Source organism: Pempheris klunzingeri, chromosome 3 (genome assembly GCF_042242105.1).
Source record: "Pempheris klunzingeri isolate RE-2024b chromosome 3, fPemKlu1.hap1, whole genome shotgun sequence".
Classification (NCBI taxonomy): Eukaryota; Metazoa; Chordata; class Actinopteri; order Acropomatiformes; family Pempheridae; genus Pempheris; species Pempheris klunzingeri.
The window spans coordinates 3,742,423-3,767,164 of record NC_092014.1 but is presented as its reverse complement, the minus strand read 5'-3'; the positions used below and the strand labels follow the sequence as shown (position 1 = coordinate 3,767,164).

At 41.3% G+C, this 24,742-nt stretch overlaps 1 protein-coding gene across 1 annotated transcript; it reads right to left on the bottom strand.

Annotated features, from left to right (window-relative positions):
* Positions 1–4,804: 4,804 nt before the first annotated feature.
* mfng (MFNG O-fucosylpeptide 3-beta-N-acetylglucosaminyltransferase) lies at positions 4,805–24,308 on the bottom strand. The gene is made up of 8 exons (XM_070828424.1): positions 23,676–24,308; positions 16,945–16,990; positions 16,493–16,595; positions 13,489–13,642; positions 9,557–9,642; positions 8,572–8,737; positions 8,374–8,459; positions 4,805–5,349 (listed from the first exon to the last, which is right to left on the bottom strand). Exons 1-8 carry the CDS (start codon positions 24,024–24,026, stop codon positions 5,298–5,300), a joined length of 1,044 nt encoding a protein of 347 aa, XP_070684525.1. The 5' UTR covers positions 24,027–24,308; the 3' UTR covers positions 4,805–5,297.
* Between the last annotated feature and the right edge of the window lie 434 nt (positions 24,309–24,742).

Below are 24,742 nucleotides of genomic sequence, written 5' to 3'. Positions count from 1 at the left end.
TCTAAAGCCACATCCTTCGTGCACCACTCCGTTGTGCTAGGGTTGGTTTTATGAGGTAAGGAATGAGTAGTGGGTAGTGAAGATATGGGGGAGAAGAGGCCCTACAGCTGGCCCTGTCTTAAAGGAATAGTTTGACATTAAAGTATGCACACATTTGCATTCTTGCTGAAAGCTACACGAGAAGATAAGAAGACTCTCTCATATCTGTACAGGAAATATGAAGCTGCCATCAGCATTTGATTAGCTTAGCTTAACATAAAGACTTGAAACAGAGAAACGGCTAGCGAGGATAAGTAACACATTAGATTTTGTTTGTTTGTCCAAAAGTAAAGTATAAAAACAACATATTGTGTTTTTACAGGTGGTTATGTGCTGGACTATTCCTCGGGCGGATGAACTGGTTTCCTGGAGTGCCAGGTAAACGTCCTCTTATGACGGGAAACACAGTTCAGTTCAGCAAACAAGATGAAACCTGCCAATTACTGAGCTTCAAAGTGCATATATGTACTAACTTAAAGCATAACTCTCTAAATTTGACAAAGATGTTTACAGTTCCACATCTGACCATCTGCCCTGTGTCACAGAAACACACACACACACACACACACACAAACAAAAGAAATCATGGCTGGCAGCACAGTCACACCTGCTATGCCTGACATCTTTCCATTAAGCTTAGCACATGCAGGAGCCTGGCGATAAGGAGGGATAAAGGCAGCAAGATGGTGAGCGATGAAGCAACTGAGGCTGAAAACAAAAGATGGAAACATGAAACAAAACTTGAGGGTAAAAAATGATGGATAAGAAAAGGAGGGGGGGGAAGAAACAGAGAAATAACAAGATTGACGTTGAAAAATCACAGGAGATTTTAATAGCAGGAGGCTGAGGATAGAACAAACACAAAAGCAGAGACAGAGACAGACGTGCAGGCTGGAGAGAGGCAGAAACAGCACACAGACTGTATATCTGCAGTATTACTAATATTTGACATCCCCATCAATAAAGCTTCTTTGAATATGGCAGAGAGCAGAACCGACAGACTGAATAAAACAGGAAGACAGATGAGGAGAGTCTGTCTCTAAAATCTTTTGGAGGTCTTGTTTTCAGCTTTCATGCTGAAAAATTACATTGAACTTTCTCCACCATCACAGATACAATCACAGATGCTGCTCCAGTCCATGTTGAAGCGGCCAAAGAGGTGCTGGTGATTCCACGGGTTTTCAAATTGACTCGCTAAACCCTTCAAAGCTCAGAAACACCATGTTTTTGTTCTGTACTTGTGCCTGGATTATCTATCCAGCAAGAGGTTCTTTTAAAACTGACCTCAATATCTAAAAAATGTCATGCTCATATCCATGTATACTACATGGCCTCAGCTATGTAGACCCTGATCATTACACCCATCTGTGATCGCTGCACATGTCGCTCCAAACCCATGACCATTATTTTGAAGCCTCCGCTTTTCTTTCCACCAGATTTTGGAACCTGGCTGCAAAGATTTGCTCCCATTCATGCCACATGAGGTTTAGCGAGGTCAGCCACTGCTGTTGGGCGATAAGGTCTGGCTCGATGTTCCAGTTCATCCCAAAGGTACTGGATGGGGGTCGGGGTCGCGGCTCTGTGCAGGTCAGTCAAGTTCCTCCACTCAAAACTCAGAAAAGGAAAAACTTTACCTCAGGAAAAGAACCTTCTCCAAAACTCCCACAAAGTTGGAAGCACGCTATTGTCTAAAAAACCATTGTATGGTGCGACGCACACACAGAACAGCACGTGGACAACTTCATCCCACACTCTTTTAGCGAAGTTTCACAGTACTAGCAGTCAGAGAAAGGTCTGCATAGTGTTAGCATCCCACATGTGGAACAGTGGGTGGCGTAAGGTTAAGATATACAGTTGCTGTGCAGTAAACGCTGGTTTGTTGATGACTTTCATAACTCAGCGGATGAACAAACGCATTTACTCGTGTATCAGATTTTGGGATAATCGTTTAAGGAAAAGTAATTCAGTGAAATGAAATCAGTCTCATTTCTGCATTCTGTGTTTTTTTTTTTCTTCTTTCCGGGCTGACGTCTACCTGCCTCTTACTCCTTTGCTCTCCGTCTGCCGCCTCCTCCATCGTTGTATTCTTCCCAGGCACCCTTTCTGCTCTGCTGTCCTTTACAAGGCCCGGTTGATTTAATGTGATGGACAGAGGAGATGAGAGAGAGCGTTCCTCTGACAGCTGTAACACTCTGCCTCCAATTGACCTGGTCCTCTGCTACCACAGTTGGTCCTGTTTATGGACAGCAGAGGTCATAAATCTACTGCACAAGGGACACAGATAAACACAGGGGAGGAGGATACAGGAACATAATTTTCACACACAAGGCGAGCTCCTTGAGCGTGCTAATGCACATGCAGGATGTACATACACAGTGCATTTCAAAGAGTCATTAAAGGTGCAATGTGGGAGATTGCACCTTTTGCTAGATTAATATCCGTAAATCATTAGCAAGTTCATTATGAGCTGCTGCGAACAGATCGGACAAGTGCTGAGAACATTTTCAGCCTCTGTCAGCCTTTTCCTTTTTTACCATCATGTTTGATGTCTCCAGAATATCTGCAGCAAAACAACTAAAAGCACAACCTACAGCAGCCAGCGTGCTTCATTTCAAGATGCCCGTTTCCAGTCACAGAGCTTTTCCACGGCTCTTCCTACAAATGTCGTTATCGCCCCAAAGTATTAATTTGGCCCGCCACATTAGAAATAAATAAGATAAGAGACAAAGATCCAATATAACAAACAAATAAAACAATCTTGAGAAAATTAAGTCGTGATCGCAGGAAATTGGTTTGTTGTCTTCTCATAATGAGCTAATTAACTTGTGATCTCAGCCAAAGAGACATAAAAAGTGATTAGCCACCATGCTAACTCTTTGTTTCCTGACCACAGATACTTTGAAAACGTTCATATTGATTCACTATTCAATTTTCTTCTCTTTTTTTTTGTTCTTTTCCCGTTTCTAGCATTGTTTTCTTTTTTCAGTACTGTCTTGTCCATTTGTCATCTTTTCGTTTAGGCAACTTTTTCTGTTCCAGCCTCGGCCTGGCCTTCCTTTTCCGAAGAGGATTTCAAGAGAGTTGCTTTGTTTTTAAAAACATTAAAATATGTTAAATTAGTCAGCAAAGTCAAGGTAAGAGCAAAAAGCCGCTGTGAGTGTATTAAAGGTGGAGAACTGAAACACGCCGGTGCACATATGGGTTCTTTGCTCATTACTGGGAGTCGTAATTGTGTTAAGACTGAACTAATCCCATTCCAACACATACACCAATTTAATTGCCATTCAAGTGTATCAACTGAAGTGATTGTAATCAGATCAATTAAACACAGGACCTCACTTAAAGTTGCAGAGTGCAAAAAGAGATGAAATGCTCAAACCGCCTTGATGCATGTTGCCTCTGGCCATTTTTACAAAAACAGTTTCACACGTGAGTTGCATATTGTGATTTCAGTACATCTGGAGGCTCTGATATGGCAGTTAGCCAGAAATGCATGCTCTGATAACAAAAAACAAAAAAAAAGGGGGAGAAGTGCAACATTCTGCAGTTAAAGAGATGTTTTCTCACAGTTGGTGGAGAACAAAACAAAGCAAAAAAGAAAATGAATATTGAATTTACGGTCGCCAGAAAAACACCAGATTAATGATGCTAATGTAACTTCAACTGCCTGATGTGGAAACAAGGGGATTATTTGCTAAGACATTAGCTGTAACAACTTTTCGAGTCAATACTGTGTCAGGTTTTCAAATCAATTCAGCAGTTAATCTTAAACGTAAATGATCAACAACTACTAGTGACACTAATCCTCATTGGTCACACATCTTGTAAACGCTGTTTATCATTTTACCTTTTTATTAAAGAAGAAAGAATTCTATGAATATAAAAGTATTTCATTCTGTAGAGTGATTCTGCATTCGTAGTGAACTTTCGGCTCGCATTCAAACACCCGTGTTAATTACTTCACATGATGATCTCAGTATTCTCATGGAGACGTGTCAGGGCCACACAGTTATTCCTGCACCTTCTCTACCACTTTTCATCCACTTAACGCAAGGTCAGCCCCAGACGCATTCGGCATCACATCTGTATTCATCACGTCTCCATTCACAGCAAACAAGCAACCTGCGGGCGGCTGGCAGCACCGTGTCATCTCTCTATGCGTGGCCTCTGCCTCCTATTCCTGCAGTTACATTTAATTCTGTGCATGTCATTGTGTGATTCATATTCCTGCCCTAAACCTGATCCATCCAGCTCAATAAGATTTGCCTGCGATTGCGACTGCGAGCTAGTTTTTCAGGTCGTAGTGGGGTGATCTTGTTCGACACCGTCAGTCGTTTGTTGTTTTCTTTTTAATTTCAGGTAAAAAAAAAAATAAAATACATGAAAGAAATGCAACTGAGGCAAAAGGACTTTCAGCCTTGGCCTTGGAGGAGCCAGCACAGCGATGGTGCAAGACCGAGTAAACAGAGAGACAGATGGAGGGGTGGAGGAAAGAAGGGAGGAAGTGAGGAAGGGAGGACAGGAGGTTTGGACAAGGAGGGAGATGTGGGTCAGAATGGTTCATTGTGTGCAGACTTCATAGGCACAAGGACACCATCCCCTTCATAACCACACACACACACACACACACACACACACACACTCAAAATCAATAAAAACTAAAATGAATTCAGTAGGTCCAGCCTCCAAAACCACCTGAAGGTAACTGTAGGTGCAGATTCTGTGTAGATGAGTCACTTAAATCATAAAGAAAGACTAAAACAAAGAACATATAAATCTAAATTTAATCAAATCAATTTCCACAGAGATGCATGTACATTTTAGAAATATCTACAATTTCATGACATTTTCAGTGAAAGGCACAAGTGCTGACCTGTCTTAAGTGCTTCACTCCCACAGATAAACTCCTCCAGACAAGCAAAAACATTCAGTAGTAAAGATGCAAAAACTTTCTGTTGTCTTCATGCAACAGAAAGAGGAAGAGGAGGAGGAAGAGGAGGAGGAGAAAATCCTCTTCAGTTCATAGTCAAGATCCTGTTAATGTCAACTTGAGGACGATAGATTTTTACTGTTGGATCATCTGATGTCCGAGGCTTCACTTCTTCTTCCTGACTCTCCAATTCTGGTGTCTGCATCTCAAACTGTTCCATTAAATTAAATCCATCCTCAGCATCTAGACAACACATAGGAAGAGTTCCTCATCCAGCAGATTTAAAAGTCTCATCCCAGCTGGAATTTGTCGTCTTCTATAAAAGAGCTCAAGGACACCAGCTGGTGAAAGGATACAGCATGCAGTGGACAGTCTTAAACCTGTAGAAGACACAAGTGATGAATAATAAATCAGTGGCATGCTTGGTTTTGAAAACTGCTCAGTGTTAGTAATGTTTGAAAGGCCTTATTCTCCACGTGTGAGTAGTTTAAATGATACTATGCAGTATTTGTTTGCATATTCCATGAATACATTACACTGCACATGTCATTATGTTGTTAATTTACCAAAACGGTGATCGATATCCTAATGTAAGGGAGGAAAAAACTGTTTACAGATGCTGACAGTGTGACAGACAGAAAAAGAAATGAGCAGAGAGATGGAACGAAGGTCGTTCAGCATAGACAGCATAAGGTCACCAGGATGTCCACAAATAAGAGTAGCTGAATTTATCCAGGAATGTGCATTGTGGGAATTAAATAATCATCTCCTGGCCAAGATATCTATAATAAAAACAGCTCAACACTACTTGTGCACACTGACAGGGTTATTTTATTGGTCAGAGTCTGTGGTGACCCTGAATCAGACCCTCCGCAGCCTTCACAACACAGATTCCAGCTAAACAAAACTGAACCACTCTATTGTTTCCTGCTACTTTTATTCCAAGTCCGTATATTATGCACAGTGAACTGTCAGGTTTCCAGCAGGAGTTGATGGGACATTAAGTTATCTGTGACTTTGTATTGTCCTCTATCAGCAGCCAGTAGAGACTGCAACAGCACTGACACACAACACACTGCTGCTACGGGAAAAAAAAAACAAAAAGTGAAAGCTTAAGCAGCTAAAAATAACCTGGCAGAAGCTCCTAATGAAGATGTCATACATTAATATCATAATACCAGAATGTTTATGCTGCTTCATGCTTTTTTTTTTTACCTCCGGCAAGGAGATTATGTTTTTGCTTTTTGTTTGTTCTCAAAAACTTGTTAAAAGTGTTTCAATCAAAATAGGTGGAAAGTAGGCTACTAATTATTTTGGATTATTTGAAGGATTTGAATTTATTCTGCATAAATGTTTTGGCCCTGAGAGAGACTGTGGCCTCTGCTTTTATTACATCAACTGTTATGAGCTACGCTTATAGGAATCATTTTAGACACCGTTTTGGTTTTAAAGGATTTACTGACATTTCCCTCACATTGCATTTACCTTTAAAGGAGAAATATCTGCCCCATTTCCCATTACTTTGTATCCACCTTCAATATTTCTAAACACTTTTTCATTAGAATTTCTACGATTATTATTCACACCAACAGCCTTTTTAGCTAAGTGGCTGCATATAGAAGCTCTAAGATGGTTGGAAAAGCTTTGCTTCTAGTTTCAGAAGCCAGAAACTCATTAACCCCACTTTTTAGCTGTGGGACATAAAATGTCTCTCAAAAATTGCTGCTCTGTGAAAACATCTTAGCAATGAGGTTTCATGCACAAACATATAGCATCAGCACAACTTTGTTTTTATCTTTTCTTGTCATTTATTATTGAGTGCATTTTCATATTACAAGATTTATAGTCTTTCTCCGAATCCATTTTGTGATGCTGACCTGATTTCTTCATAGAAAAAAACCCTAATTTCTACACATGTGCTATCCTATAAATCAAGAAATAGAAGACATGGAAAAAAAGGTTATGTTTAGAAAACTGACCAACTTTGTTTGACCTGCTCCTTTAAGGCTGCAGGGATGTTGAGTGTAACTCTGTGCGACACCAGTGGATGGAAACAAATGGAAAGAACTCACTGAGGAGCGCTTGTGGTGATGTGTTCTTACAGCCAGTCATGGCGAGGACTGGGAAAGACAAACACATCTGTTGTTCCATTGTGTTACATCAAATTGCTTTTATCTCTGACTGAGCAGAGAACAAGAAGAACTGGAGCTACGGGGGTGTCACGGCTTCAGGTCAGACCATCTCATCACTCAGCAAAAACTGAGTGCTGCAGATTTCTATACGCCTGTAGTAAACAATCAAGATAGACTATTCATGCAGCGGCAGCAGGGACTTGTGCTTAATATTTGATTATTAATATTTGATCTTTAAGGTTTTGGTGTGTTTACTTCCACATTCCACACTTCCAACAACTAGTGTGAGTATAATCCTGGTCCTCAAGAATTATTGTTTTTGCTCCACCATTGTGTCAAATTTTCCCTTTGACCAATACTTTTGGCCATGAAATACTTTTTAGAATGACATTAAATTTGCTGTGGACAATTTTCTGGCAACTTTCTGACCTCTAATCTAGTGTCTCCTTCAAGCCAAATTTGCACAGAAGATACCTGCCTGGCGTTAAGTCTGGAGGGGATCATGTGTACAGGTGTGTATCTATTTGTCCACAGCTAATCTCGCATACTACTGGACTGATCAGTCTATTATTAAGTGATGAAAAATCTATTTTATTGATTGTTTTACACTGTCATTAACTGCTGAGTCATCAACAACTGCTTCAGTTAGATATCTCAAAGCAAAAGACATTTCTGGTTTCTCTAAGAATAAGCCTGCAGGCCACATTGTGGTCTTTGTCACGGCTCAAAAACTGACCTCCAGAGAAAAGTTTATTTTCATTTTGTACCGGAGCATCTGCAGATTCATTCCAGATCAATTTGATATGTCATGATCCACTAAAGCTACAGATACAACATGAATAAATCCCTGTTTGTGTTCTCTTCGCCTTTGACTGTAAGTGAGTCAGCGTGAACAGGTGCAGTGTCGAATTCCTGCATCAGATAATGTTTCCTGTAGCAGCGCCCTCCACAGTTGGGTCTTATCTGACCCTTTGTTTTCCTTCTTTTTATAGCTTTGTCACAAAAGGGTTCGTAACCTTTGGGAACAACAGGAAAATACATTAACTCCACATCTGAAGTTAGAGCCAATTTAACAACTCACTCGTCTCACACACAAGGAAGCAGAAGAGGAAGAAGAACGAGGAAGGTCTAAACATGGATCATACTCACATATCTGTGCACAACAACCAAAATGTTGCTGACTAGAGGCGGAGTACTGATCAAAGACACTACAGAATGATGTGGGCAGAGGTATGTGACTCATATCATGAGTTAAAGGAGGGACAGACAAACCTGGAGGGGTCTTCCTCCTTAGAGAACCTTCCTTTCACCTCAATGCAGTTCATCTTGTTCTCAAACATCCCATAGCTTAGAGTCACCTGCAGTGCGGTGAAGAAAACACACACAACTGTAAGAAGAAGAGCATATGCATGCATTTGTGTGTGTGTGTGTGTGTGTGTGTGTGTGTGTGTGTGTGTGTGTGGTCATCACCTGGTGTGGAATACTTCTGTGGCTGATGAGAAGCAGGTTTTCCAGGTGGGAGTGGAACAGAGGACAGTGGACCATGGAGATGCCCAGCCTCTTCTCCACGATGAAGCCCACCGTACAGTCGTCAGGAAGACGGATTGTCGCCGACGTCTCCTCAAACCGGGAGCCACTGGAATACGAACATATTAGCGCCCCTATTTACTTTCTGGGTATGAAGGTAGAACTTTTGCAAAAAGAAAAACCGTAAAACTGCCCAACTTTCATCCTAAACGTACAATATCGGTGATTTTGCATGTTTTGGCCCATTAGCTACTTCCTGCATGTACTTTACTGCTGACCTTTTCCAAAGAACGCTGTAAATTCTTAGATTGATTCCCCTCCCTCTATCCCTGGGCGGCCATTAGTCTCAGCTCTTTGAGGGCAGTATAAATACAAACTTGCAGAGACTTGAAACTTACATCACATTGGCGTTTCATCAATGTGAACATTTAGTCAGCTTTATATTAGTGGTCAAAGTTCTGATGATTCATGCAGTTGGAGAAAGAGACTCTTTTGAAAATGTTGTTGGTGGCAAACTCTCTTGTCATACAATCCATTATGTGATTCCAATGGTCTCTTGAATGTTTGCTGGAAATTGTGACATCTATGTTCACTTGTTTTATTTTCTTATTTTTGGCTTTTGGGGCTCTGTCGAGCAGCTATTGCATCATTTTGACAAAACAAATAGTTTCAAGTCACTTTAAGTTGATTTTCATTGTTTGGTTTTTAAGTTGAAATGCATTTTGCGAAAAATATTTCAATGGACATTAAAGGAGTTGAGTGAGATGAAGGAGCCTGCACCCTCCAAAGAGATGAATGCAAAACCTATATATTTTTATTGTGGAATCTCTGACTTTGACTAATTTGGTCATTTGGTCCCTGTAAAGACAACACACACACACACACACACACTCAAACACACGTGCAGGGAGTATCATGTCATTAATACCTGGCCCATGGAGCCATCTTCTCTGCCAGCCGTCGACTCAGACAGAATCCTGCTCCTCCTGTTGCAAACCAGAACCGCACTTCCCTCTGAGTGACAACACACACAGACACACACAGAGAGAGAGAGAGATAAACCGACACATACGTCCAGGCAAAAGGAAACAGAAACATGTGTGTGTCGGATGCCCGTTAGCTCACTTTCCAAATGTTATACAAACTCAACAACACAATATGTCCTTCTGAATTCTGACTGTTATAAACTACATCATCAATATCCCAACAATGATGCTGCTCAAATCTGTCATAATCTCTGCTCTTCTGTCAAATGCAGGAAAGCTTTATTCTAGTTTATATAAACAGCAGTGTAACCTTCATGCAAAGAGCCTTTTAACTTTATATCTTTATTGCAAAGTGTTTGCTTTCATGTTCGTTTGTCTGCTTTTACATCTAACCCTCACACACACACACACACACACACACACACACACAAGCACACACACACATAATATAATGTATCACCGTCTTTAGATGGGAGTAATTAAACTAATCCTTAAAATGCATAAAACCTGTATTCACAAAAGTATAGAAATACATGCACAGAGGAAGATTAGGAATATTTGCCAATCTGACACAATATCTTCCACATAATACAAAGTCTAATACATAAGTCATACAGAGGAAGTTTTTCTCACTGGGCCTAAATAATAAAGTGTAACATTTTTTCCCCTCAGACTTGTATTGATTGTTTGGTCTTTTCCAAACCAGCCTGCTATGAATTGCATGTCTTTATCTGCTAACTCTCTGCCATTTCTCAAGCAGATGCTCGGCTATTTTTTTCCCCACTGTATAAACAGTTTAGGTGATATTTTACAAGAGGATAATGTATCTAGTGATTTGTTTGTGTGTTCCTCACAGAAGTGAGATTAGGAGTTTCGACTAAGCCGTGATTGCAGAACAAATGACTAGACGCTGCGTGTTTCTTTCCTCTACTTTCCTTTTGCTATGCTGTGTATCCCCTAATTCCCCTTGTCATTTCTCTTTATTCTGTTCATCAGACATTTCCTTCAACTTTACAGCCTTTCCTTTCGGTTACATATCAGTTTATTTTCTCCACACCTCATTTTTCTTCCTTTCTTTGCTATTATTTCCTTTCATCTACTTCTCTATCCTTTACTATATCCTTTATTTTCCTTCTGCCCTTCCATCTCTTGCTTTTCTTTCTCTTCCTTCCCCTCTTCCCATTCCTTTTCTTAACTTGTTTACCACTTTCCTTACATTCTTTCTTTTCCCATTTCCTGCCTTGGTGTTTGCTCCTTCCTGTCTTCCTTCCAAGTCATCCTCCTCCTTTTGATTCCTTTCTTATCCGTTTCATTCCTTACGGATCTTCATCATCTATTTCCTTCCTTTTTATGTTAAAAGATGTTCCTTTCCTTTCCTTTAATTTCCTTTCCACCATGTCATTACTACCTTTTCTTAACATTTATTTCCTTAAGCTCTTTCTGTTTTAATCTAATTTAACTCTTCTTTGTTTTATTGTAAAGTCTACCCTTTCCCGTACTTCCCATTCCTTTCCTTTCTTCCCCTCACATCCTCCTCTCAGCCTCACAATAGAGACAGGGAATCGAAAAAGAGAGGCAGCAAAATGTAAGAAACTGAGATGAGGAGACAGAGGAGCCTGACATTCTTTTTTGTTTCCTCCATCACCCATCCAATCTCAGCAAAGGAGACGATGAAAAGCAGGGAGAAAAGAGAAAAGTGAAAGAGAATGATGGGAACAGAGTTAGGAGTTAGGAAGCAAGGATAAATAAAGATCTATTTTCTAGTGTAAATGGGTGCAATCAGAGTGGAGAATGTGACAGGAGGGAGATGGAGAGAGTAATTTCAAGACATAAGGCGAGAGACTGAAAAGTTCAGTGAGAAAGGAGGGAGAGAGAGAGAGAGAGAGGGTGGAGGGGTGACATGCTATTCAGGGAGCTTGCTGGAATCAGGATGCACTTAAACTCAATAGGAGCATTAATTCTACTGTAAAGCATGTGCACTCAATGACACACACACACACACACACACACACACACACACACACACACCTGTGAATAGCTGGGTGTGTGTATTCCAAAAACAAAATATCGACCTCCTGCAGTTTATGTGTGTGTGTGTGCATGCATGCGTGCATGTGTGTGTGTGTGTGTATGTGTGTGTGTGTGCTTTTTACCACCAATCAATATACCGAGAGGACACTAATCACTCATTGATCCTCTTGGGTCTGAAAATCTTTCCCATGTGAACAAAAGCCACAGAGATGCATGTTTTCTGTGTTCCCTATACACAGACATGCACACAGACATGCACACAGACAGGCATACACACAGACAGACATATATGTGCCTCATGTCCCTTCAGCAGAAGATGAAAAGTGTCAGTATGGATTTGGAAAGTGTAGATTTTCCGTGGCAGTGGTTAACCTGGATGGTCTGCTGACTTTGGCACAAAAGCAATAAAAGGATGCTTCAGCTTTGTTTTACAGTTCATTAGCGTCCTCAGGGCATCAGAGCGCAGCATCAAAAGCAGGGTGAAGGAACAATGGATGACAGGAAGAGGTATATTTTCACAGTTTTGGTCATCATTTCAATCGACTACGATAACGTGTACCTAAACAGTAGAGAGACGGGATGGCACTACCTATTTGGGATGTAATTTAATTCCTAGCAAAAGCACAATATGTTCAATCAACATTGAGTCCAGCAACAAGGCGCTGTGGGGCCAGTCAAAGTCAATATGAGGAGATTTTACAACAATAGTAGCAGTGTATATGTGATGTGTGTGTTCCCCACATGCAATGCAGGAAGTAGGAGATGTAATGAAGCTTGAACGTGTGCCTATGGAGTTATTGACTGACTGCTCATCCAAGAGAAGAATAATAAGACTTGGATGGTAAAGAGACAATGACAATGATGAGGTATTTTTCAGAAACAGAAGCTTTTTGATGAGAGAAACTGATGTGCATAGTAAATATCTGTAGACTGGCCTACAAGTGAAGCAGTGAATGATTATGTTGTGTCACATACTTCGTTTTTACGTCCACCTGTGGACTCACTTGGGTTTGCTCCTGAATTTATGAAAATACAACCAAAGGAATATCATAAAGATTTTTTTCCTCAGGTAGTTAAAATAACAAAAAAGTGTTGCATGTGGGTACAAGTGGCATGTAGGTCACCTGTCCACAGGTTTCAGGGAAGGACTTTGGTGGGGTTTGAGAGTTTATTTCCGCAGTACAGCATCAGAGAAGCATGAAGTAGAAATAATAAAAAATACAAAGAAACAAGTAAACAAAGGATAGACAAAGTGGCAACAGGAGGATTCCTGAGAATCAGTGTTTGTGTTACATCGCAGGTCTGCCTCAGTGAGATGGAAAAAAATAAGTCATCAGTGAAAAGGAAGAAGAAGGAAGGACAGAATTCAGGATTGGGAAAAGGAGGTGAAGAACCTCAGAGGGTAAGACAGCAAGACAAAATAAATCTGTGGAGTTAGGTGAAAGACAGTAATGCATCACCCTGCCTTAAGGAGTTATCGGTCAACATAAATTAAATTCGGTCTGGGTTTGAGGGAAGCTTTAGTGTGCTGTGGTGTAAATTCTGCTTCAGAGGCTTTTCCAATCCTGCCAAAAAACGCTCTTGGAAAATGAAATGACATTTTTAGAGCGAAAACGGACACATTTAAAACATTATCACAAAATAGTGTTTATGTTTAAAGGCATTTTTTCTTATTTATAGTAAAAAATCCTGTATAAAACGTAGAGGTACTTACACTCTTATATACCTATATGTTTCTGTTTCCTACCACGCAGCTACGACCAGATTCAGTCTGAGAAGAATCTGGCAAGAAATCTAAAAGCACCAGTGTGGGTTAAGTTATCTAAACGTTGTGATATGGTACCGTTGCGTTGCCCTCCAGTAGTTCATGAGCAGTGATGGGCTTGTCCAGGCTCGGTTTGCCCACATAGATGTCGCTGTCCTGGGGGAAGGCCGAGAGCAAGGACAGCAGGGCCTCCGGGATCACGTAGTTATCATCGTCCACATGACAAAACCACCTGAGGAGCCAGACAGAAGATGCAGTTGAAATATAACAACTGTTTCTCGGCTCCTCTGCGTTCCTCTTGGTAATTTCTGCAGCGAGGCAGATCGAGAGACTTAAACACTCATTTTCCTCCTTGTTGGTTTCGTTCTTGCACAGAATGAATTCAACTACGATTCCAAAAGACTTGAAAATTTGCCTGAGCTGCTGTATAATGTGTTTTGTTTTTAAAGTCAAAAGTTTCTGGTATATTATTTAGCCTGAGTTTTTATTTCAGTGCATCCATTTGACACTAAATAACCCTGTGCTCACAGGAGGAGATATAAAACTCCCATAGGAAATAATTCCTCAAACCATTAAAAAAATAAGTAATAAACTCAATGTTTACTTACTACTACAGCTGGGTGATATTGCCAAAAACTAAAAACCTCAGTTCTTTTCAAGCTGGCGGCTGAATCGGATTGATTTTTTTTTTCCTCCACAAAATGCAGCAAGAGTGAAACATGATTAAAATATAAGTCTTTAGGACTTCATGTGCAGTTGAGCATGAATAAAAACACGGCACCGCCTCCGAGGCTGTCTTCATTATACACATTCAGAACGTACATCCATATCCCACACAGCTACTGTACGTGTGGACAGTCAGAGCCCAGACGCTCCATCTCAGAGATCAGACATCTACTCTCATTAACATTTTTAGCAGAGAAATAAAAGTCTGTAGAACCAATCCGTCTCCTGAGGTTTATATTTCCTGACAAGACGTCTGATATCTGCAGACAGCTAGCGTTAGACGCCCGACAGGTAGGGACAGGCTGAACAAAGCAGAATCCGCACTCTGTTTCCCGCCAGCAGCTTCATCTCTCACGAGCAACAAACACAAGCTGAGAGCTCTGATCAGCGTGCAGACCATTAAATTCACTCCTGGAGTCGTAGCATGGAGACCAGAGACCAGAGAGGATGCCTGGAGTCATGGCAGCCTTGGAAATTGTGACTACATTTTCATGTAATTCAGTGTATATTGCCCAGCCCTTCTTACCACCTTTATCTGGAACTTTCAACAGCATCCCACTGCCTTCTTCAAGGCATAATACTTGCTAAGGTGTCATCACCTACTGTGAGGTTAGAAACTGCAGTCGCGTGATAGCAAATGATGGTACGAGGGGTGATTGGAACCTTTGGTTATCAGATGTGGGTCAAATCCAGGAGATACAGTCTAAAAAAAAAAAGCAAGTAAGTGAACTTTGAGTTTGGAGGATTTTATCAGACTTCTTCCAAAAGGGAAACAGTCTTCTTCTGTCTGTCCAGATGTCCTGTCGTCCTCATATAGCACGAGTTTCACTGTATTCCTCTGCGAGTGATCAAGCTGTTAATAATTTCTTCTGCCACCTTAATGACGGGACATGATGTCGAAGCCTCGTTCCAAAAACCAAACAGACTCTCACTGCAACATTAGAGTCCAAATTACAAAGCTTCTGGTACCAAACTGAAGTGCTGTCTTGTTCCTAATGGCACAAATGACACGAGAGGCTTCCTTCCAAGGCAAACAGCCTCACTTCTCCTTCCAGTCCAAATAACAAAATGGGCCCGGGAGCCAATCCGATTCGCTCTTTGGTTTTCTCTGCCGTCTTAATAACACGGCAGCGGTCGAAGCCTTAGTCACACACCAAACACAAGCTGTTGAGCCTCATTGTATTTTACGCAAATTCAGATATATGACGGAATATCAACAGCACAGTGTCCAGTAAACTGTGTGGCAGTCTTTAGCAGGATCGTGAGCTGAAATCGAGTCAAACAAATTCAAATCTCTCACAGTGTGCCATCTAACACAGGACGGGGCCTTCCCGAAACACATCCTGTTTCACGTTTTTAGAATTGCTGCGGAAATTATTAATCTGGTTTGTGAACTGCCATTTTGAAGCCTACAAGATACATAGAATGATTTGGAGGTGTGTATCTGTGTATGTGGCTTATTTATATCCAATATTCACTCTGCTTTTAGCTCTGGGTTTGGTCTACAATACATTTTGAGAAAAATATCTGACGCCATAGCTGCTAAATGCTCCAGCATGATCACTCGCTAGTTGTTAACTTTGTCTGTCTGTGCATTTGATGCTCATTTGATTTGATTTATAAGCTGAGCTTTTGACAGCTTGTTTCTAAAAAACGGCTGCCTGCTGCTGCCAAAAATAAAGCTATAAGAGCGCTGAACGTGAACCAAAATATGAAATTTTCCTGGAAAACATATTCAGACTGCTGACATGAGCACAAAAAAAGAATTCATGCCTGATTTCCAATATACTTCCTGCAGTAGACACGGGGAAAGCTGTGTGGTCTTAAAAATAGTCTTTGAAATAGAAATAGAGCACGCAAGGGTGTAGAGAACCATCACTTTTCTTCATCTTGGGACATTTAATGTTATGTTATAGATAGCTGTCAGGGCTGCAAGTGTAGCACATGTATAATCTGAAACAACAAGAGACTTACTGGTGTCCATCGCAGGTAAATATCTTTGTTGAGATTGAACTAAATGGGTTGTGATCAGTCATACCTGATTCAGCAACTTAAGATTTGCACAAATCTAAGGAGAAGACTTCTGTATTGTCCAAACTGATTGACAGGTGTTCTCTGGGAAACTCAGTTATTGGCACGATTACTGTTCCTTAACAAAGACGATGATAAAACAAAAGCAAAGAACCTCAAAGACTCTCTCCCCCATAGTAATTCTCAGCCGTCTATACTCTTATGTGTGTAAACTGCCCTGCAGCAACAGCCCCGTGTCCCCGCGGTGATCATTAAAGTTTGTAATCTTAATCCGATCTATAAATCCGGAGTGAGCGGTACGGGGATGGACTTTAATCTGCCTCACCTCTTGTCTGAGGCCATGAATCCATCGTACTCGGCAGACATCTTGCAGGACAGAGCCTGTTGGCTGTGATCTGACTGGCAGTCTGTTACCACCATGTTGTGACCTGGAGAGAGACGGAGAGGGCAGGAGATCTGGGTTTGATTCGTACAGCTGGATGCTCTCCAAAGATGATTATACTGTAGGTGTAGCTGTTCCAACCAAAAGCACAGCAGCGAAAGTGTAAGGAAATAGTGTGTTTATCTGTTATAACTTTACAGCCTCAGCTTTGTGCCTATAGCAGCATTTTCATCTTGAAACAGGAAGCTGCCTTCAACATATTTTTGCCACAAAGTTGGAACCTAGCCCAAACCATGACAGACAGCCCTAGACTAAAGGCACACATGTCCACATACTTTTGGCCGTTCAGTATGTGGGCTTTAATCTAAATTTGAGACTTTGAGATTGCTGCTTACCTTCTGAACGTAATTCCTCATCCTCCGCGTCTGTGAAAATGAACGTCTAGACAAAAAAAAAAAAAAAACACAAAGAGAGAGAAAGAGATTTACAGTAAATACACCAGCTTTAATTGCATCCTCCTGGATATTAGAGACAGAACGTCCTGAAAGCACCTTCATTTAGGAGTGAGCGCACACAGTAATACACATGAGATCAATATCGCTTTGAATGGAGAAAATTCCAGGTGACAAAAACAAGATTCCTCATTGTGAGAAGTACACACACACACATTTATTATCCAGAGTGGTCAGAGGGGATAGATAGATAGATAGATAGATAGATAGATAGATAGATAGATAGATAGATAGATAGATAGATAGATAGATAGATAGATAGATAGATAGATAGATAGATAGATAGATAGATAGATAGATAGATAGATAGATAGATAGATAAACACTGACCTCTGGTGGTGCAAAATTGTAAAAACTTTATTTTACTCTTTTTTTTGCAACTTTAATATGATTTAAACTGTAAAGAAATTCAAAATAGATAAAATTGCCTTGTAAGTTTATTAGAGCTGCCCAAAAAATAAATAATAAAAAGTAAGAATTATTGGCATATGTATGCAGCAACATCAAGGTGCATGGTGGCTTTGTGAATTCACACACATAATCAATTAGAACATATGATTGAAATGTGATAAGGTAAGTAAAGTCAAAGAAAAACCACATATGCATATTTACTCAAATGCAAAATCAATCCCAATTCCTTAAACAAAAAAAAACCCACCAACATTTAAAAAATGTGACACCCAGCTGGAATCCTGCACCAGTTTCATCTGGCAGACACTTCACTCAAGAGATAAACATCTGTATGGTGCATGAGTCAGACTGGGGAGGTTTGTACCAGGGGATTTCAACACACAACATCACACTCAGGCTGAACCTCGTGATGTGTTAGACCCTCTGTGCCAGGCAGGCACTAAATAACCTCAGAGCGGGACAAATCACCCGTTGGATGAGATAAACACAAACCATAACTCATGTTTTATTCAACTCCTGGAAAGGTATCGATGTGTCTGGCTGGAATACAGAAATACTAAAATGTTGCAAACATAAATTTTAAAGCTTTTTAGATAAGCTGTCTTTGTGACTACAAAATATAGGCTTATATCGTATTTATGTTAGATACGATGAGATGAGACGTGAAGAAGAACAAGAACAAAACAATGAGAGCAAAAACAAGAAGCAAAGCAGGGATAAGAAGTAGATTTTACATGGGACCTCAGCTGCCTTTGGTTGTAAAGATCAGAAGGTGAAGACAGGGACGTTCCTGCTTTGGCTATTTTTTGCTGTCACCAAACTTTCTACATAAGAACCAATATGAGGAGGAAAAGTTTTTGTGTCAATCAAAACACCTTCATGAATTCATCAGTTTACTAAGTTGTGCCTCCAAACCTGTCTAATAAAAAAGGACATGTATATCCAATGATGACAACTATAAGCATTTTCAATAAATAAGATAAATGCACCTTAAATACGATTAAAATGTAGTGAACATATTGTATTTGTGTGTAGTTACTGACAGGGAAGGCATGAGACGTGACTTAACCCAGGCAGAAGAGTGTGAGTGTGAGTGTGAGTGTGAGTGTGTGTGTGTGTGTGTGTGTGTGTGTGTGTGTGTGTGTGTGTGTGTTTGTGTGTGGGCGTGTTTTAAAGAAACAGAGATAGGAAAGGAAGAGATAGTCAGGTTAGAGTGTGAAGTAGTGATCAGGGTGTGAAACTGAATTTCCCACCACAGAGAGACACTGTGTGTGTGACGTGTGTGTGTGTGTGTGTGTGTGTGTGTGTGTGTGTGTGTGTGTGTGTGTGTGTGTGAATAAGAGACATGCAGTGTGCAGTGAGAGAGAAGCTTTCCAGACTTGCCTGACAGGCAGCTCAAGCTAATGACTGTAATCCCTGGATTACATGATCAGATTAGAAAAATCTCATCGGAGGAAACCTTTTTTAAAAAAAGGCGAGTGGTCTGTTGTCTTATATGGATGGTAATATTTGTGATTTCATAAACCCTTTGATCGTCAAATAGATCAGAAAGAAGTCCTGGGGACAGAGAGGAGAGATGTTGTTCTGCAGTAATCCAGTAGGGGGCGACAGAGCTGCTGTTTCATCCAGATGTGTGTGTGGTCGTTCTTGTTCTCCTACCTTTGAGTTTATACCTGCAAGTGAGAACATTTTTAGGAAAGTGAGGACAGTCCTAACTTCTTCAAAAGGTTGTTTAGTCTTAGTTTTAGGGTTGAAGTTAGAATTAGTTAGAATCAAATCAACGTGCCCTTATAAGCATGCACGTAATTACATGTATCAGTGTGCTAGAGTAGCAGTGGGCCTGTTTACGCTCTACATTGTGAGGACTTCCTGTCCATCTGGGGACAAAAATCAGCAAGCTTGGTCATTAAAGTGGTGCCTGGCTTCAGGTTTCAGGTCACAGCAAGGTTTAGTGTGACAATACATTCTGATCTAAATGTCTTCAAGAGATTTCAACCAAATCTCATCAGAGGATGGGTCTTCTGTCATGAAAGATGTCATCATAGGTACTGGGCAAGTTACTTGGACAATGTAATCGATTGCTCTTCACATCTTTTTAATGTTAAAATATTAATTTCCGAATTAGTCAACAGCAAAATCAGCCGTTACTTGTTGTTACAACCCTGCAGGTGTCTAAGGAATAAGGAAGGCAACCAACAAGCAAACCAAACCAACAAAGGAGGCAAAGAGCAAAGCACAAGCACCAACACATGAAACAAACAAGCTCTCCAGTCCAACACATCCCCTTTGATTCACTACAGCTGAAAGAAATGTAACAAGAAACCTACCTGGCTGTCAAAATAAAACACACTGTAGCAGCTACCCATAAGACCCTGTGCTCACTAGATGGTAACACTGCCTACGTGAGGTGCAGAAGCAATGGATGTATGAAAATAACACACACACACACACACACACACACCAAAAGACCAAGTTAACCTGAGAGTTGAATATCACATGAGTTAATGTTAGAAGACAGAGAGGCTAAATCACAGCTGCCACCGACATTTTCTCGAAGCGGCTTGTGTCATGTTGAGCGATGGATCAGACGGTCTGCAGCACGACGTGGATGATGTGCTGACCAGACTCCACCACAGGAAAGCATAACGCTGTAGAGAGCTGCCTTAGAAACAACTTCAGGTCCTCTACACTGGCGCATGAGCACATGTGGAAATGAAAAACGATTTCACAAGCTGCCAGCCTTCAGTTTCAGAGGTTTTACTAATCATCAATACAGAATTCAGCACAGTGTTTCACGCTTTAGGGGTGTGTGTCCACATTAAAGTGACTAATCTTCTGCTCTTCATCATTTTCTCTAAGAGAAAGTCTGTTTTAATCTTTATCTTTTAATAATTTCATCTACTTTTTTTTACCTTTGTCCACCCGTCCTTCATCCCTCCATCACTTGAGCAGCAGCAGGAGGAGGAGGAGGAGTAACCCACCAGCAACATGCCACGAGGAAGGACCACCATCACATTTAGTTTCCTCTCCTCTGGTCATAACTCTGAGCAAACTACCTGCACTGAAATCAGTCAACCTGGACTGAGGAACAAACATGGTAGACTGTCGGCATGCAGCGGCTCATAAACAGAGTTTGAGAGGACAAATCACTGAGGTCGGGCAGACATGCATAAATCTCAGCTTGTTTTTCACGCTGTTAAAGGGCCATTAAGTAAGATTTGTACCTCCTCGTAGCCCAAAATGACTGCAGTATATCCTGATATGGTTTCTGATCAATAATTCAGAGATTCTTCTGGCTCTCAAATCTGACATCGGGACCTTCACTATGCTCCACGGGGGGGGGGGATTTTGGGGTGCCTCAGGGGAACTATGATGAGAGTAATTAGCAGATGGAGGAAATAATTTTATTATTTCATTACTTATTTATGTAGTTTCATCCAGTTGCCAAGGAGAATCCAGCCAAAGGCATGACAGTCACAAGACTTTAGCCACCCCCAACATTAATGTCGACAGTTATTCTTATTTACATCATTACAATAAAATGAGGTGACTGACTCAAGATTTAAAGGATCCGTTGGATCAGTAGAATAAGTATGGAGCCTGTAACACACAGGGAGAGAAACAGGTTGTTGTTTTTTTTTAACTTTCATTGAGAGACTAGAGATTCGTTTAAGGTCACCATATTTTCATGCATGCAAACATGCACGCACAATAGGTGTTTGCATCAGAATAGAGGACAGTTATTACCTACTAAATGCACCTTTTACCACCACAGAGGCCACAAACACAGCATTTTTCGTTCTTTTACGAAGGAAGTGTCCTGGATAGCTTGAGAGAAGACCACATGACAGCTGAGTGTTAGCATACTGACATGGGTGATGGGCTACGACACTGGCCTGGGAGACTCACAGGCTGGGAACAGCCGTGACAAACTTGATTGATTGACACACATACAGTAAAACAACTTACAATCTCATGGGCCTCAGCTGATCTTCAGCTGTTCTGTGCTAATGTGAAACTAAGATGGTGAACATGATGAACATGCCAAACATCAACACAACATCATGTCCGCATTGCAAGTGAAAGCACACAGATCTACTTGCATGCACGTCATTTTAACCTGGACACTGTATTAAAAATGATTTAGGGGATCAAGAGCTGGCTGTTGGGGATAATCGCCATGTTTTACTGCCCCTGGGCCCAAATCAGTTGTTGTTGGGGCAGTTCCTGATTCTGGCTCTCAGCAGATTAGTTGTTGACAGTGACAGTAGCTGCCAAGCTGGTTAGAAATGACTTTTCACCCTGAAAAGTGAGCAAAGCCTTGTGACCTGTGTGTGTAGGTTTGTGAGTGTGTGTGTGTGTGTGTGTGTGTGTGTGTGTGTGTGTGTGTGTGTGTGTGTGTGTGTGTGTGTGTGTGTGTGTGTGTGTGTGTGTGTGTGTGTGTGTGTGTGTGTGTGTGTGAGTGTGAGTGTGTGGGTGGAGGTAAGATGGGGTTTGTTCTGTTCTGCAATCTTCACTTCCTGTTCTATGACCAGCTTCCGTTTCAGTATTGTTAACAGAGTCGCTACATGGCGGCTGCTTCCCCTCAGTCCAGACAGCCTGCCTGCAAGCTTCCTCTGTGTGTGTGTGTGTGTGTGTGTGTGTGTGTGTGTGTGTGTGTGTGTGTGTGTGTGTGTGTGTGTGTGTGTGTGTGCTCTTCTATACTATGTATTCTGCACATGTAAGTGGGTCTTGTTTTTAAACATCATTTTTAATTTGCCCAAAGCAAAGAATCTTGTGTTTTGCCTTTTCAACCAGAAACAGGAAGTCACTGTCGATTATCTTCCTCCTTCACTCTTAAAATAATGACTCTTATTGAAATCATCACTTCCCTCACAAGTCTTTCACGATCATGAGACCGAAAAAACGAGAAGCTAAAAGATGAAGTAGAATAAACTCAGTTTCATAAATGTTTCTTACAAAGTTTTATGTGTGTGTGTTTGAACACAAGTACATGTATTTAAAAAAAAGTAGGTCCTTCCTTTCTGGTGAAATCTCACCCTGTTCCCCGTGCTGTATCTGAGCATCAAGTGCTGTCAACCCTGTCAGCAAATGATCATTTCCGGGCCAACAACACCAAATCTTTTCGTTGTTTTTGATCCAACTCTGATTTTACTGGCAAGATTTTAAAGAATCAAGCTGAAACTCTGAGATAAACAAATGTTCCTGGTAAAGCCACTTATCATCACTCACAGATACAACTGGAGCTGGCAAAGCCTCGCAGAGAAGACACGTATAACACCAGCCAGCCAGCCAGCCAGCCGACAGTGTGTGTGTGTGTGTGTGTGTGTGTGTGTGTGTGTGTGTGTGTGTGTGTGTGTGTGTGTGTGTGTGTGTGTGTGTGTGTGTGTGTGTGTGTGTGTGTGTGTGTGTGTGAGAGAGAGAGAGAGTTAGTGTCAGTTTTGCTTTGCCAATTTTAGATTTCATGCCTATAAAACAACTTTAAATTCAATAATAGCTAAAGTGGAGGAGAGGATGGGGAGAGAAAATAAATGGGCCACTGCTGCCTGAAAGCACTTAATAGCAGAACTCTTGCATGATCAAAATCTGGTCTGTAATAAGACCTGGACTAAAGAACTGGACTAATTACAAGGGAACAGATATCCCAAACTTTCACTCATGTCAGAATATCTAATCTCTCCTTTACTGGAGTCCTTGAACTAAACTAAACCCTTAAACAGTGGGACACCTTTACATGTTTGACCTGCAAACCGGTTGAAGATGTGCTTCTTCGTGCTGACATCCAGGTTTCATCAGCACGAAGCAAACAGGGCCCAGTTCACACTGTTCACATCAGTTCAAACCTAAACTTATTCAGCCAAATCAATCATCGGACGCGCAGCTTCAAAGCGCGAGAGGAAGTGAACGTGTTCATTTCATCATTTAGGCCTGCAGCACGGGAGGGTCACGTGCTTTTCCTTTTTAATAAGAGAAAATAGATCAGATCATATCATGACTTTAAACAAGTTCAGGAGAATCTCGAGACACACGAACTTTATAAATCATCCTTTTTTAGTCAAGACTGAAACTGCATCTAAAATCCCTCCAATTATTAATATCATAATTATCTTTTTATCATTTTGTGGTCACGTGGAGATCAACACTTATTCACATTTCTAAAGAACATAAGATATAAAACAGTTCTGGGCAGAGGAGACACTCACGTGCGCTTTGGTTCTGGAGATCCACGTCTCCACAAGGAGCGCCAGACGCGTCCTGTGGAACCTCCCGGTGGTCTTCACAGCGATGAAGATGTCCTCCAGCTTCAGCTTCGGCCGGGTGACATGTGCACGTCCCGAGGCCGGGCGTCTGCTGCTGTTTCTAGCCGGGTTGTGCGCGCCCTGGGCCGGTGTTGGAGCCTGCTGGATGGAGCGGTGAAGCGCGCCGGCGGGCGTGTGGCGAGCGGCACTGAGCTGGGGGAGACTGCTGGTGCGTAATTGGAAATCCACGTAAAGAACGATGAAGAAGGTGACAACCAAGACAGGCAACCTGCGGCGTAGCCATCTCTTATGCATGATAGAAAAAAAAAAAAAAGTTATTTAGATTCCACGAAGCCTTGAAACCATATTCTTGGTGCCCTCATTTAAAATCCACATGTTCATTGGCTCCGTGGCGGCTCCCCATCATCATCATCACCACCTCTCCGTGATCATCCCTGTTCTTCGTTTATCAGCTCGTGAATGTGCATGACTGCAGGCTGATAATCAGAATAACTGATCACCCCTCAGGATAACTGAGTAACCCCACCAGCCCTGATCACTGGTTTTTTTCGTTTTTTATAGCTTCTCCTGCTCTGAATGCGCTGCAGCTGCTTCACAACACACTTCCTCTCATGTTCTGTCTATGAGCGGCTGCTACTTGGATGTATTTGACGTTGTCACAGTCGCAGCTCTGCCCACCCATTGTCACTTAGTGTCAAACTACACGGCATCAAATGATCACACTTCCTGGCTCGGATTTCAAAATAAACCACAGCACTGAACGTTATACTTCCGGTAATGATCTGCTTTTATTTCAGAGTAAAACAACATCAGCTGTGTATACTATAGATAATTCTTCGTAAATAATTCCTATTTTGTGCTATTGATAATAATAAGTAGCTCTATAGTTTGATTGTGAGATATTTAATAAGGACCAGTAGCAACCTGAGCAAGATCACTTGGTTAATATGTAGAAAAATGTTGTCTGCATTTGCTCTTCTATTTTGGCAAAGTGCAGGAGCCTGGAGAGC

Bases quoted from the DNA above. Each gene is read 5' to 3' on its own strand.
- mfng (XM_070828424.1), bottom strand. From the start codon at position 24,026: ATGCATAAGAGATGGCTACGCCGCAGGTTGCCTGTCTTGGTTGTCACC. The intron at 8,738-9,556 runs GTATTAATGACA...TTCGTATTCCAG, and splicing joins AAGATGGCTCCATGGGCCAG to TGGCTCCCGGTTTGAGGAGA. The intron at 8,460-8,571 runs GTGATGACCACA...ACCGCACTGCAG, and splicing joins ACAGAAGTATTCCACACCAG to GTGACTCTAAGCTATGGGAT.